This window comes from Sciurus vulgaris, assembly GCF_902686455.1.
Source record: "Sciurus vulgaris genome assembly, chromosome: 13".
Lineage (NCBI taxonomy): Eukaryota > Metazoa > Chordata > Mammalia > Rodentia > Sciuridae > Sciurus > Sciurus vulgaris.
The window spans coordinates 25,706,841-25,718,792 of NC_136474.1; the positions used below are offsets into that span (position 1 = coordinate 25,706,841).

General features: G+C 55.5%; 1 protein-coding gene across 2 annotated transcripts; it reads left to right on the forward strand.

Annotated features, from left to right (window-relative positions):
• Positions 1 to 868: 868 nt before the first annotated feature.
• CARD19 (caspase recruitment domain family member 19) lies at positions 869 to 11,424 on the forward strand. 2 transcript variants are annotated; one of them, XM_079108957.1, is made up of 6 exons: positions 869 to 993; positions 6,495 to 6,637; positions 8,688 to 8,841; positions 10,174 to 10,233; positions 10,418 to 10,489; positions 11,135 to 11,424. In XM_079108957.1, the coding sequence occupies exons 1-6, from the start codon at positions 987 to 989 to the stop codon at positions 11,248 to 11,250; spliced, it is 552 nt and encodes a 183-aa protein (XP_078965083.1). In that variant the 5' UTR covers positions 869 to 986; the 3' UTR covers positions 11,251 to 11,424. The 2 variants fall into 2 exon arrangements, with proteins under 2 accessions (XP_078965083.1, XP_078965084.1); XM_079108958.1 differs by lacking the exon at positions 10,174 to 10,233.
• The last annotated feature ends 528 nt before the right edge of the window (positions 11,425 to 11,952 follow it).

The following is an 11,952-nucleotide window of genomic DNA, read 5'->3' on the forward strand; positions in this document are numbered from 1 at the left end:
AGAGGGGGTAGTGGGCAGGGAAGTGGAGAGATTTGTCTGAAGTCACCCATTTTATAGGTGGAGAAATTAAGGTTCAGGCAGGTTAATGACTTTCCGGGTTAGGGCCACAATGCCAGGGCCGTGTTTTCTTTTACAGATGGATGCCCCAATAGGAAACTACCCCACCCAAGACACACTGTTGAGTCTCAATTCTCCCCTGGCCTCGAGGAACGTCACTGTTCAAGCCCTACTTACTTAGGCTGACCTGTGGGGGCTACTGGATGCCCACTGACCTTCTGCTCCTGGCCTGACTTCCTGCATGACCTTGAGTAAATTATGTCTTCTCTGAGTCTCAGTTTACTCATCTCGAAGGTAGGTGCAGTGGTCAGGGGCGGAGCTGCACGGCAGAAGGAGAAAGGCAGCACCTAGGCCTCCTGGATCTCAGCCGCAAACAGGCAGGATCCGTGGGGTTGAGGCCAAGGACTCAGAGGCTTGCACCTGGAGGAGCTCCTGGGTTTTTGGAGCAGCTTGCTGGGGGCGGGATTAGACTTAGAGAGGAGCCAGCGCGGGGCGAGATTCGGGGTTCCTCGCAGCTTCATAAGGACGCTACGGTAGCGGGACTCCGGCGCCTGGGCTGCGCCCTCGGAGGCGGGGTTCGGCGAAGGGTGGGGCTCAGCGGCCCGCGGCGACGCAGCCCAGGACCGCGAGGGGCGGGCTTCCAGCGAGGGGCGTGGCTTAGAATCCAGCCAGAGCGCCGCCGACGCTCCCTGGGCGTGGCCTAGCGGGAAGGGGCGGGGCTAAGAGCTCTGCGCGGCGTCGTTACCCAGGCCGGCGAGGAGGCGGGGCTCGGCGAAGGGCGGGGTTTGGAGCTGGCGGCGACGTCGCCGTCGCATTCGGGCGGGGTCTAGCGGAAAGGGGCGGGGTTTAGGGCCCGACCTGCGGGCGGCGGTCACCGGAGCCCGTGGGCCGGGCGGCGGACAGAGGGGCGGACAGCAGTGCCGTCCGCCATGACAGGTGGGCGCAGGGCCAGACCAGCGGCAGGAGCCGAGTGACCTTGGTCTCCAGCTGTTGGCGGCGACTCGGGTGCAGCCGCGCGCGTTGGGGGTTCTCCTGGGCTCTGCGCGGCGGGGCGGTGGGTGCCGGGGGTCTTCAGGCGCGGAGGTCGGGCGCCGGTGCCGGACCGAGGAGGCAGACATCACAGGTGAGCTCGGGCGCAGGTGCACGGCCACGGTCCGGGCTCTGCCGCTGCATCTGTGGGTTGGAGAGGCGTCCCGGGATGGGACTGAGTCTGAAAATAGGAAGTGGTACTCCCTGCAGGGCTGCAGTGATTTGGCACGGAGATAACGCACATCCCCGCAGCCACCCGGAGGAAGGGGCAGGATGGGCGTTGCGTTCCTGGGCAGTGTGTGATACCTTTGGAACTCTAGCACTTCCTGCTCCCTCGGTTCGGCCGCACCCCCTTGCCCTAGACAGGCCTAGGGAAATAGGAGACAGCAGCTGGACTCTCCTGGAGACATTTGTGCTCCAGACTTAGTGGCCCCAGCCAGCCTCCCCCATTCGCCATGGCCTTTCTGGTCGGAGGACCACCCACCTTCTTGCTCATCTGCTCTGTGAACTTGACCATGTGAGAATTCACCAGCGTGATGGGCCAGTGAGGGACCCCATGGCAGAACAGTTGGGGAAGTGGAGGCTCCCAGATGCCACACCTCTGTTCCTAAGGGTCTCACTCTTCTGCAACATGAGGTGACCCTGGATCAGTGTGGTTCCAAAAGTCTCCACTTCTGTCCTCTGCACTCATTGGAGTCTGGGGCCCAAGTCCTGCACAAATATACAGACTCATGAACTGGAACCTAGTGACTTCCAAGACACCAGGCCAGAAGAGACCCCAGCTGCCACCTGCTCCCCTTTGTCATTGCTACACACCCTTCTTATTTGTGGCTGCCATTTCTGGGTACCTGCTATGTACTGGGTCCTGCATTGGGCACTTTCTGGCCAGAGTGACTGTATGGAGACCTGTGGAATATCATGTCTGCATATGAATGAGGAAACAAAGTGACAGAGGCAGAATGAGAGCCCTGGTCCCAGCATGCTCAGTGCCCCAGCTCCTTTAGCAAGTCCATCAGAATGCCTGAGGCACACAGCCTACAGCCGTGTTGACCTTTAGGGAGCTATGATAGGGGCTGGGTTAGTTAGCCCACTCCAAAGGGGCCTGGGGGCCAGGGAAGTCTTCTTGATGAAGGAACCCTCCAACTGGGAGACCACAGCCAGGCAGGGGTCCTCTGGACTCTGACAGTGGAAAGAGTGCACCCTTTCTTCCTACCTTCTCCTTGTTAGACCTCTAGACATTTGTCACATGACAGCAAGCATGTATGAACTGATGTCTGCAGAACACTGAGGACAGTGTCTGCCCGGGGCAGGTGTTCCACTGAAGTTATCTACCTTGTTGTATGCTGAGTGGTGGGACAAGAAGAGCTTCTGGAAGAGACTTGGGAAGAAGATTGATGCCCAAGGGTCTGGACCCTAGTAGGGTGGAACCAAAGGAACTCAGGAAGACCTTGTGGGAGGAGGACAATGAGCTGGGTACCAGTTAACTAGTTGTTCTCTGTCCTGGCACAGTTGTAGGCTCTCCACCCAAGCCGAAGGACGTCTGGGACCTGTTGGGACCTTAGCAAGAACTGCCCCAGGGCCCCATATGCTAGGCTGAGGGCTTTGATCTGGGCTGAGGAGAAAGAATTCAGACCGGGGTGACAAGAGTGACATCCATTTGTCTGACATCAGCTGAGCAGGAAGGGGATGGCCTGGGTGGGCCGTGGAAAGTTGTGTGTGGGTTTTTCACAGAGCAATCCATTTTCCTTTATCCTATGAAAACAGTCTTGGCCTTGTTTACCAGGGCCTGGCCCTGAGGTGGGGGTCCCAGCTTGTGTTTCATGCTTCCCAGCGGCTGCATGTGTGTGGTTTGTATGCACAGCTCACAAGAACCACAGGAAGCCCAGCCTGGAGCCATGTAGCCAAGCTCAGCTCCTGGGCTGTGCTGCCCGTGCCAGGTGACTCAGGGCTTCTGTGACTCATGGCTTGTGGGCAGCAGAAATCCTGCTAGGGTAGCTGCTTTCAGGGTAGGAGGAGGCTGCTAGAGGATGTTGGCCACTGTCCACCAACAGATCTCACCCTTGGGACTTGGACCAGTACCCATTCATTCCAGAACTCCTTAGTGAGTGCATGCGGTTCTTGCTTTGTGTCCATGGCATCACACACACTGGGGAGACAGCACTGGATAGGCAGCCTTGGTCTTGCTTCTGTCTGGCAGGGAGCAGCCCCTTAGAGCCAGTTACACTGTTGATTTGCATGTTCATGAGAGAGGCAGAACATCTGGATGTCAAGAGGTGGCACCAGTGCAACTGTACGTGGGTCCTGACCTTGGAACTGTCACTTCCTAGCTGACTGCAGTCTTGAACAGATATCTGATCTTCTTTCTGTGCCTCAGTTTCTTTGAGAACAAGGGTGGAGGTTGTGCAGAGCTGGGGGAGGATGGAGGGTATAGGTAGGCGTAGTGCCCACAGGACACCCAGCAAGTGGGATTGCTCCGTGCAACCAGTTCATCTTCACTCTGCAGTGGGAGAGGAGACCACGCTGTTCAGTGTGCCCGGCCACATGACTGGTTGGTCACTGGGCAACCCTGTGCTTAGCTGCCTTACTGTGACCAGGCTGCTGGTAGTCATCTTCCATGCAGTATGTTGGGCTCAGCCAGCATTTCTAGTCCCCAACTGCTTTTGGTGTGGCCATGGTGATGGCTCAGGCAAATGATGGCATGGCTAATGTGCCAAAGTGTGGACCTGGCAGAGGCAATGGCTGTGAAATAGAGCAGCTCCCTTCCCCAGAGTTCCCTGCAGAGCCGGTGTCTGGGGTAAGATGTGTTTGTGGGGTTACGGGTTACATGGTGAATGCAGCCCCCACCCTCAACACTGTGAGCCCCTGGAGGACATTGCAGAGTTCCTGGCCCAGGGCAGGCGTGCTGACAGGCTGTCCCCACCTCGGCACAGCTATCTTTGGGGATGGGAGAAATGGGAAGGTGGAAGAAACACCAGCCAGGAGGAAGCAGCTGCTAAACAGAGATGTGAGGGAAACAGCCTATTGAGTCTGTGCCCCAAGGATGAGACCAGAGAAGGGGCCCACTTTTCCAACAGGAAAACCCTATTTTAGGAAAGGTCAGCCTTACAGAAGTATGATCTTATGAGTAAATGGACTTGTTTTTAGTGGACAGTTTGATAAGTTTTGACAAATGTCAACACCCGTGTAACTATCAGCCTGGACAGAATCAAGACAGCACATTTGTCACTCTGGTCCTTTGTACTCCTTCTCAGGTAATCTCCCCCTAAATCAGGGCCTGATCTGCTCTCTGTGACCCCCATTTTTCTCTAGAATTTCTCTGTTTTTGAGGAACTGTAGTGCTGTTTTACACGGGGGCTCACCATTTTACATTTCCACCGGTGCAGTGGACTTTGAACTTCTTCACATCTTCCCCATCACTGATTCTTTTACTGTATAGCTATCCTGATGAGTATTATGAAGAGCTATTTCAATGTGGTTTTGATTTGCATTTCCTAATGGTTAGTAATGTTGAGCATTTTTTATGTGCTTATTGACCAGTTCTTCATCTTCTCAGTAGACAGTGTCTACTCAGTACCTGTGTGTGTGTGTGTGTGTGTGTGTGTGTTTTAGTTATTGGAGATTGAACCCAGGGGTGCTCTACCACTGAGCTACATCCCCAATCCCTTTTTGTTTTGAGATAGGATCACGATAAATTGCAGAGGGTGGCTTCAAACTTGCAATTCTTCTCCTGAGCAGCTGGGATTACAGGCATGTTCCACTGTGCCCAGCTTAATTTGTGCCTTTTGATTAGATAGATTAACCTATTTACATTTACAGTAATTGCTGATAAGGAATGACCTATTTCTGCCATTTTGCTCCTTATTTTCTGTATGTCTTGTAGCTTTATGGACCCTTGTTTCCTCTATTATTGCTTTTGTGTTTAGTTCATTTTTGGTAGTAACACATTTTTGAGTCCCTAATTTCCTTAAAATTTTTTTTTGTAGTTGTAGATGGACAGAATGCCTTTATTTTATCTTATTTTTTTTAGGTGGGGAGGGATACTGGGGATTGAACTCAGGAGCACTTGACCACTAAGCCACATCCCCAGCCCTATTTTATATTTTATTTAGAGACAGGGTGTCACTGAGTTGCTTAGGGCCTCACTATGTTGTTGAGGCTGGCTTTGAACTCGTAATTCTCCTGCTGCAACCTCCCGCGCATCTGGGATTACAGGCATGCGCCACCACTCTGGCCTTATTTGTTTATTTTTATGTGCTGCTGAGGATCGAACCCAGTGCCTCACACATGCTAGGCAAGCACTCTGCCACTGAACTACAGTCCCAGCCTCGTTTTACTTCCTTTTGTGTACATTCTAGATATACACAAACTTGAAGATTACATGTAATATCCTCAAGTTATAACAGTCTAATTCGAATTGATACCAACCTAACCTCAGTTGTGTGTGTGCGTGTGTTTCTATAAAGTTCCGTGCCTGTCCCCAGCCTGTATACTTGGGTCAGTGGGACAAGTGGCCATAGTCCCTGCCGGAATCCTGTGCTCCCTGTGCCTGCCCACCTCCATACCACCCCTCAGCTTTAAAGACCTGTCCTTCTATGAAGCATTCTTTTTTTATGAGTTCATTTTAGTTATATTTAATATTAGGGCTTATTTCGACATAATTATACAAGCGTGGAATATAATTTGCTCTAATTCAGTCCCCAGTACCTCCTCTTTTCCTCTCCTCCCTCCCCTGATCCTTTTCCTCTACTCTACTGATCTTTCTTTTATTTATAGTTTTTAAAAAATTAGTACCTTGTGGATGTACATAAAGGTGTGATTCACTAGGCTGTATTCACATATGGCTCTTAACATAGTTCGGTCAGATGGAGGAGACGGTACAATGGTGATGATTCTAAAAAGATTCAGAAAGAGCAGAGACAAAGCGCAGGGCTTGCTGGTTTGCCATTGGTGGAGCTTCTCGAGGCCTTCCAGCCATGCTTTGTGCCTTAGCGACACCGGCACAGGCCTGTGTCCTGCATCTGCATGGCGGGGAGCCCTGGGCCTTCTCTGAGCTGCCTGCAGCCTCCCGACCCTGACTAGGCCCCATGGGAAGTGGCCCCTTCTCCTCTCTGAGTTTATTGCCTGTGATAAGCTGTCGGGCATAGAAAAGGGGCAGAGAATGCAGCCCCTTTAGGTCCCTGGTCCTTGCCTCCTTCCGTCTTCTGGCAAGGCGCGTTGGCAGGCGGGGTCAGCTCTCCCTGCATCGATGCCCGCTGTGCAACTTGCGGGATCTGTGAGCCTGCAGGTGTGCCCCTAGAGGTCGCCTTCCCAGTGGGGTGGGGCCTCCCACGGCCAGGACGAAGGGTGCTGCCTTTGGTTCCCATGGGGCTGCACTGGCTCAGGCCCTGTGCTACCTGCGTCTGTTCCAGATCAGACCTACTGTGACCGCCTGGTGCAGGACACACCTTTCCTGACAGTCCAAGGGCGCCTGAGTGAGCAGCAGGTGGACAGGATTATCCTTCAGCTGAATCGCTACTACCCACAGATCCTCACCAATAAGGAGGCCGAAAAGGTGCTGAGGAGGTGAGGGTGGGGGTGCCCAGGATGCCTCTCGGTTCCCCTTCCTTCCCAGACTGGGAGGAGCCGGCACTGTGGTCATCTTTCCAGGGGACGGCACACCAGATGCCTCCGGATAGCTCACAGTGACACCCTGGGCCTGGGCGCTGGAGCTGCCCAAGCCCGAAACATTTGAAGTGACCTAAAAGGGCCCAGAACAGCAACCCTCTGCCTGTCTCTTCACATGCCCTCATATATGCTGCCCTTTCCAGATTTGTGGAGGGGTTATAGGAGGTGACACATGGCAACATACGATAGCCAGTGACATCAGGAGATCGGGAGGGGAGAATGGATGGGGCTGAGGAGGGAGGGATGGAAAGTTCCTGCTTGGCCTCATCCCGGTGCCACCTGGAAGCTCCTCACGTATCTTCCAAAGGATTGAGGTGATGACTTGCTTCCGTTTCCTCTTCGTTTGCTGCTCACGTGTACAAGGCTGGAAGGCCCAGCCCCTCAGAGGTGGACCGACAGTGGCTGGCCTGCCTCATGGCCAAGCTTACGCTGCTCTGTTCAGAGTGCTGAGGGAGGTTGGTCCCACTGGGACCTTGGCGTCCCCATCTGTGACGTGGGCATGAAGCCCTGGGTACTGACAGGCTGTGGGGTGGACTGGCTCACCTGAGTTGGCTAAATAGTTCCTGGGTGCCCTGCTCCAGGAGGGTCCCTGCAAGCAGCCAGTCATCGCCTTTTATAGAGGAGGCTGCTGAGGCCCAAGAAGCTGTCACATGCCAGGGTCATCCATCACAGGAGGTGAGGTCACACCCTGGCTTTCTCAGAGCTGTCGGTGCCACACTGGCTCTGCTTTGAGACATTTGAGACGCAGTTCCTGAGCTCTGTCCCAGGAGGTCTAATGCTGCCCAACTTCCCTGGGGCTAAGGGACCCTAACGGGTGCCCCGGGTTTCAGGGACACTGGATGAGAGACTTGGGCATGCCCTGAACCAAGCTCCTGCTCCTGCCCTGAGCCATCTGTCCCTGGCACCGCTCACAGAACTGGAGGACTGGGCAGCTGGTGCCAGAGACCCACAAGGCCTTTGCAGTTCAGGTCCTGCCCATGGTCTCCCCACTGGGTGACCCTGAATGAGTCCCTTCCTATCCCGGAGCTGCAGTTGTGTCACTGGGTGTGGGGGTCACAGTGCCACTTGCGGGGCTGCCCTGAGGTTTGGGCCTCTTCTGGAGCCTCTCCTGGGACAGGCAGGATCAGCTGGGACTGAACTAGAGCCAACTTCTGCTACAGCCTCACATGCTGCCGCTATTATGAAAGTCACCAAGTGATTTAAAGTGATGAACTTGAATTCCTCTCATGGTAGATAGACGTCTAATACATGCTCATCTTTAAACTTTTGAAGGCTTTTCGGTGTTTTTACAGTGGAAAGGGAACCAACCACTCCACACCAGACGCACCTGCTATCTGTTCTTGTCACGCTATGCATTGCCACCAGGGGGAAGCACCAGGCCACAGCCTCCTGGTCCCTGTCCACAGACCAGTGCCAAACCCTCCGTCCACCCATTAAGCACATCAGAAGAGCCCGTTTACTCCCCAACTCGGTGTAAATACTTGATGCATGTTCTTCTAGACTGCATATTACTAGAAGTTATCACTTATGCCATGACTTCATCAATACCCTGGAATGATCCTACCAAGTGGGTTTATTCCCTTTCTACAAATAAAGAAACCAAGACTTAGAGGGGTTGAAGCAACTCACTGCAGGCACACAGGAAGCCACATGAAGTCCCATTACGTAGGATGATGTCCCCTGCCCGTGCTTTCTTTGTGACTTCTCCCAGTCTGCTTCCCGCCTGCCCCCACCCAAGCAGTAAGGATTAGCAGCAATGCTCCTGGCGGTGCTATTGTCAGGACCACCTGACGTGGCTAAGAGGCTGTGGGGCTTGCAGGCACTGCCCTCTGTGGGAGTTCTGATACTTGGGGACACTGCTGCTGGGGACTCTGAACCCAGCACCCTGCCCTGACCCACTGTTGCCCTTTCCAGCCTGCTTTTTCTTCTTCCCCCAGTTTCGGAACCCCAAGGTGTCCCTGCGCCTACGACTCTGTGACCTCCTGAGCCACCTGCAGCGGAGCGGTGAGCGGGACTGCCAGGAGTTCTACAGAGCCCTGTACATCCATGCCCAGTCCCTGCACAGCTGCCTGCCCAGCCGCCACACACTGCGTAAGTCCCCTCCCCGATGCAAACGCTCCAGGCAGGGCCAGGGAGGCTCCCCTGCCAGCTGTGGATGGCATGCGCGTCATTGGTGCCCGTCTGAGTCTGTGGTGGCCCAGGCCTGGGCATCTACTTCCTTGCCCACTCCGGGGGAGAGTGTCACCGCAACACGGATCTCTGTGGGCCTGTCTCTCTTTCTGTCTCTCCCGTCTCCCAGTCTCTGTCTCTGTGTGTACTTTTGTCTCCACCTCTCCCTCTCTGCCTCTGCCTCTCACCTGTCTGTCTCTCCCGCTTCTCTCTGCCTGTCCCTTCTTCTCATGCCAGTTTTCAGAGGCCAGCATCCCACACATCCGCCCCTCCTTCCCTCCCCAATCTCACTCACTGCGGGGTCTCTCTGTCTGCACTGAACGGCAGCCCTGTCCTGTGGCCGCGTGGTGCTCCCAGGCCATCCCTGCTTGGAGTTATCTGATTCTTGGCAGACACTGAGGTCGTGTCGCCTTCTGCCCAGCCAGCCTGCGCATGTGGGGGTTTCTGCAGGGTATCATCGGGCATGGACAGCCAGTTAGAGGCTCGTGCATTTTGATTCAGAGAGTTCTATCCCATGGATGGTGCACCCCCAGGCCATGGGGGGTGTGCAGGTCCCAAGGGTCTGGGCTCCTCTGAGCTTCTGGGACCAGGGAGGGTACAACAAGGCTGAATGGTGGCTCCATTCTGAGGCATCTGTGCTTGGGCCTCGGGGAGGAGGGGCTGCTGCCCCCAACCAGAGGGATGACGTGGCTCCACTCAGGCCTGTGCCTCTGATCCCAGGAGGCCTGCCCAGGCCTCACAGGGTACGCTATGGACACTTGAGGGCAGAGCAAGCAGGCCCTCTCACCCGAGCCACAAGTGCTTCAGGGGTCTTCCAGAGTGTAGTTGGGGCCCAGCCATGCTGCTGATGATGATGAAGGACCTTCTGGGCTCCTAGATGCTCCCAGGGCCTGTTCAGCAGACAGGCTTCCTGGAAAGGACCACAGTGAGGTCTGGGGAGAAGCCCCAGCCCAGCTGCCCCTGGTGAGACAGTCACCATGATGCCAGCAGCTGGCTGGATGGTGGATATTCATGCTGCATTGGTGTCGGTGGCCAAGAACGATGATGTCACAGTAACTGAACCAAAGAACTGCAGGGTTCCCTGAGGAGGCTGATTTGCTAGGTTTTGGCCTGGCCAGAACCACGCAGCAGTGTTTAGCCATGGGAGGGCCCAGTGGCTTCAGGAGGTGGCATGGCCGTGCATTTCCCATGGGGTGACCACCTCGCTCTCGGGCTCAGCCTGTGACTAAGCATGCCCTGTGATTCTGTTTCCAGAAAACTCAGATTGCACAGAGTTCGACTGGGGCGACAGGAGCCACGAGCTGAGTGACCGGGGTAACGTCCCCGCCACCTCCCTCCCCCTTTCTTTCTCTCTCCTCCCCACCCTCAGGGCTCTGCCTCTATCCCAGGGGCTACTCCATCCCAAGTCGGGCTCTACTCCTGGCTTTCTTTTTGTGGACAGGCCCCCTGAGCTGCTCTGGCTTGGCGTGGGGGCCTGTTCACACTTGTTTCTCCCCAGGACCCATGAGCTTCCTGGCGGGCCTCGGCTTGGCCGCTGGACTGGCCCTCCTCCTCTACTGCTGTCCTCCAGGTGGGTGCAGGTAGGCCCTCAAGAGACCCCAGGAGAGTAGGGCTCCATTCCAGGACTGCCTGTGCTCAGCCACTGACCAGGGTCACCAAGAGAGGGCCCTGAGCCCTGCCCACAGCAGAAGCTCCTTGGCCTCTCCCTGCCCCAGTTTCCCCACCTATACAGTGGGACAGTTTCAGGACTACCTGTGTGGCACCCCCATGCCCGGCCCTGGTCGCCCCTGCTTCCCCCCCAGCATCAGAGAATGAGGAGCCTTGGAAGGAGCGGGCAGCTGGAAAGCATGGCACACCTGTGAGCTTGAGTCATGGGGCCCTTAGCAGGCCACCTCCCCAGAGCCTCCAGGCTTCCTGTCCATAGTGTCACAGGCCTGGCAGCAGGAGGCCACTGAGACCCAGCAGCTGCAGTGCAGTGCAGATGGTCCCACCTCCCCTTTTCTGTGATGCCTAAGTTTGTCACCTCAGGAAGGGCCTATGGGTCACTTGAGGAGCCATGGGCTTCAGGGTCTACCTAGATTCTTGTCTTTCAACTCAAACACCAAGACCGTGAGGGAGTGACAGCCTGCCCCAGCTGCCATGCGACCCAGCCAGGCAGGACAGAGTTCCCCTTCATGGCTGGTTCTTAAACCTTTCCTCCCCGTTTGTCTTCCAGACCCCAAAGTGCTGCCAGGGGCCCGGCGTATCCTTGGCTTCTCACCTGTCATCATCGATAGGCATGTCAGCCGCTACCTGCTGGCCTTCCTGGCAGATGACCTCAGGGGGCTCTGACAGACCCAGGCCTAGAGGATCTTGCCCTCTGCTCAACCAAAGAACCCCCTGGCTGCCTGCCCAGGGGCCGGCACTTCTTTTTCTAAGCGCTATTTTTCATTATTTATAATTTCTCTATGAAGAACATCACCTTTACCCTACGAGGTGCTTAATGATATTAAACATTCACGTCCACTCCGTCTCTCTCTTGCTCCCTTTCTCGGAGGATTCTTTACATGATTCTGACTGGCTGCTCCTGTGTGGGCTGGGTCGGGGGGTGTTCCCAGCAGCCGAGGTCCAGCCCTCAGCCTAGACCCAGGCAGGTGCCCCCACCTAGGCTCCCTGTGCCAGCTGTCCTCTCGGATGCTAGGCCCCACAGTCCCCACTTCTGCTCCACCTCTGAGCCTTTCTGGCTCTTCCCTGCCTAGTGTCCTCGGTAGCCCCATATCTGGTCTCTGTCCAGTTCCAAAGGCCCAGGTGGGGGGGATGAACTTGAGTCACTGGCCTGGCAATTCTGCTGACTCAATCCCAGGCCTGGCCACCATGGGTTTGGGGTAGTAGTGGGCCCTGTAGGCCTGCAGGGGGTGCCTGCTGCTCCAAGCATCCACACTTGTTAAATCTGATCCCACCAACAAACCTACAAGGTAGGGACCATTATCCCCACTTTCCTGATGAGGACACTGAGGCCGAGAAGAAGGGTCTCTCAGGCAGTAAAAGGAGCAA

Excerpts from the sequence above, each read along its gene's own strand:
- CARD19 (XM_079108957.1), top strand. Across the intron at positions 6,638-8,687 it reads CCAATAAGGAGGCCGAAAAG|TTTCGGAACCCCAAGGTGTC; the intron begins GTGCTGAGGAGG and ends TTCTTCCCCCAG. Across the intron at positions 8,842-10,173 it reads GCCCAGCCGCCACACACTGC|AAAACTCAGATTGCACAGAG; the intron begins GTAAGTCCCCTC and ends TTCTGTTTCCAG.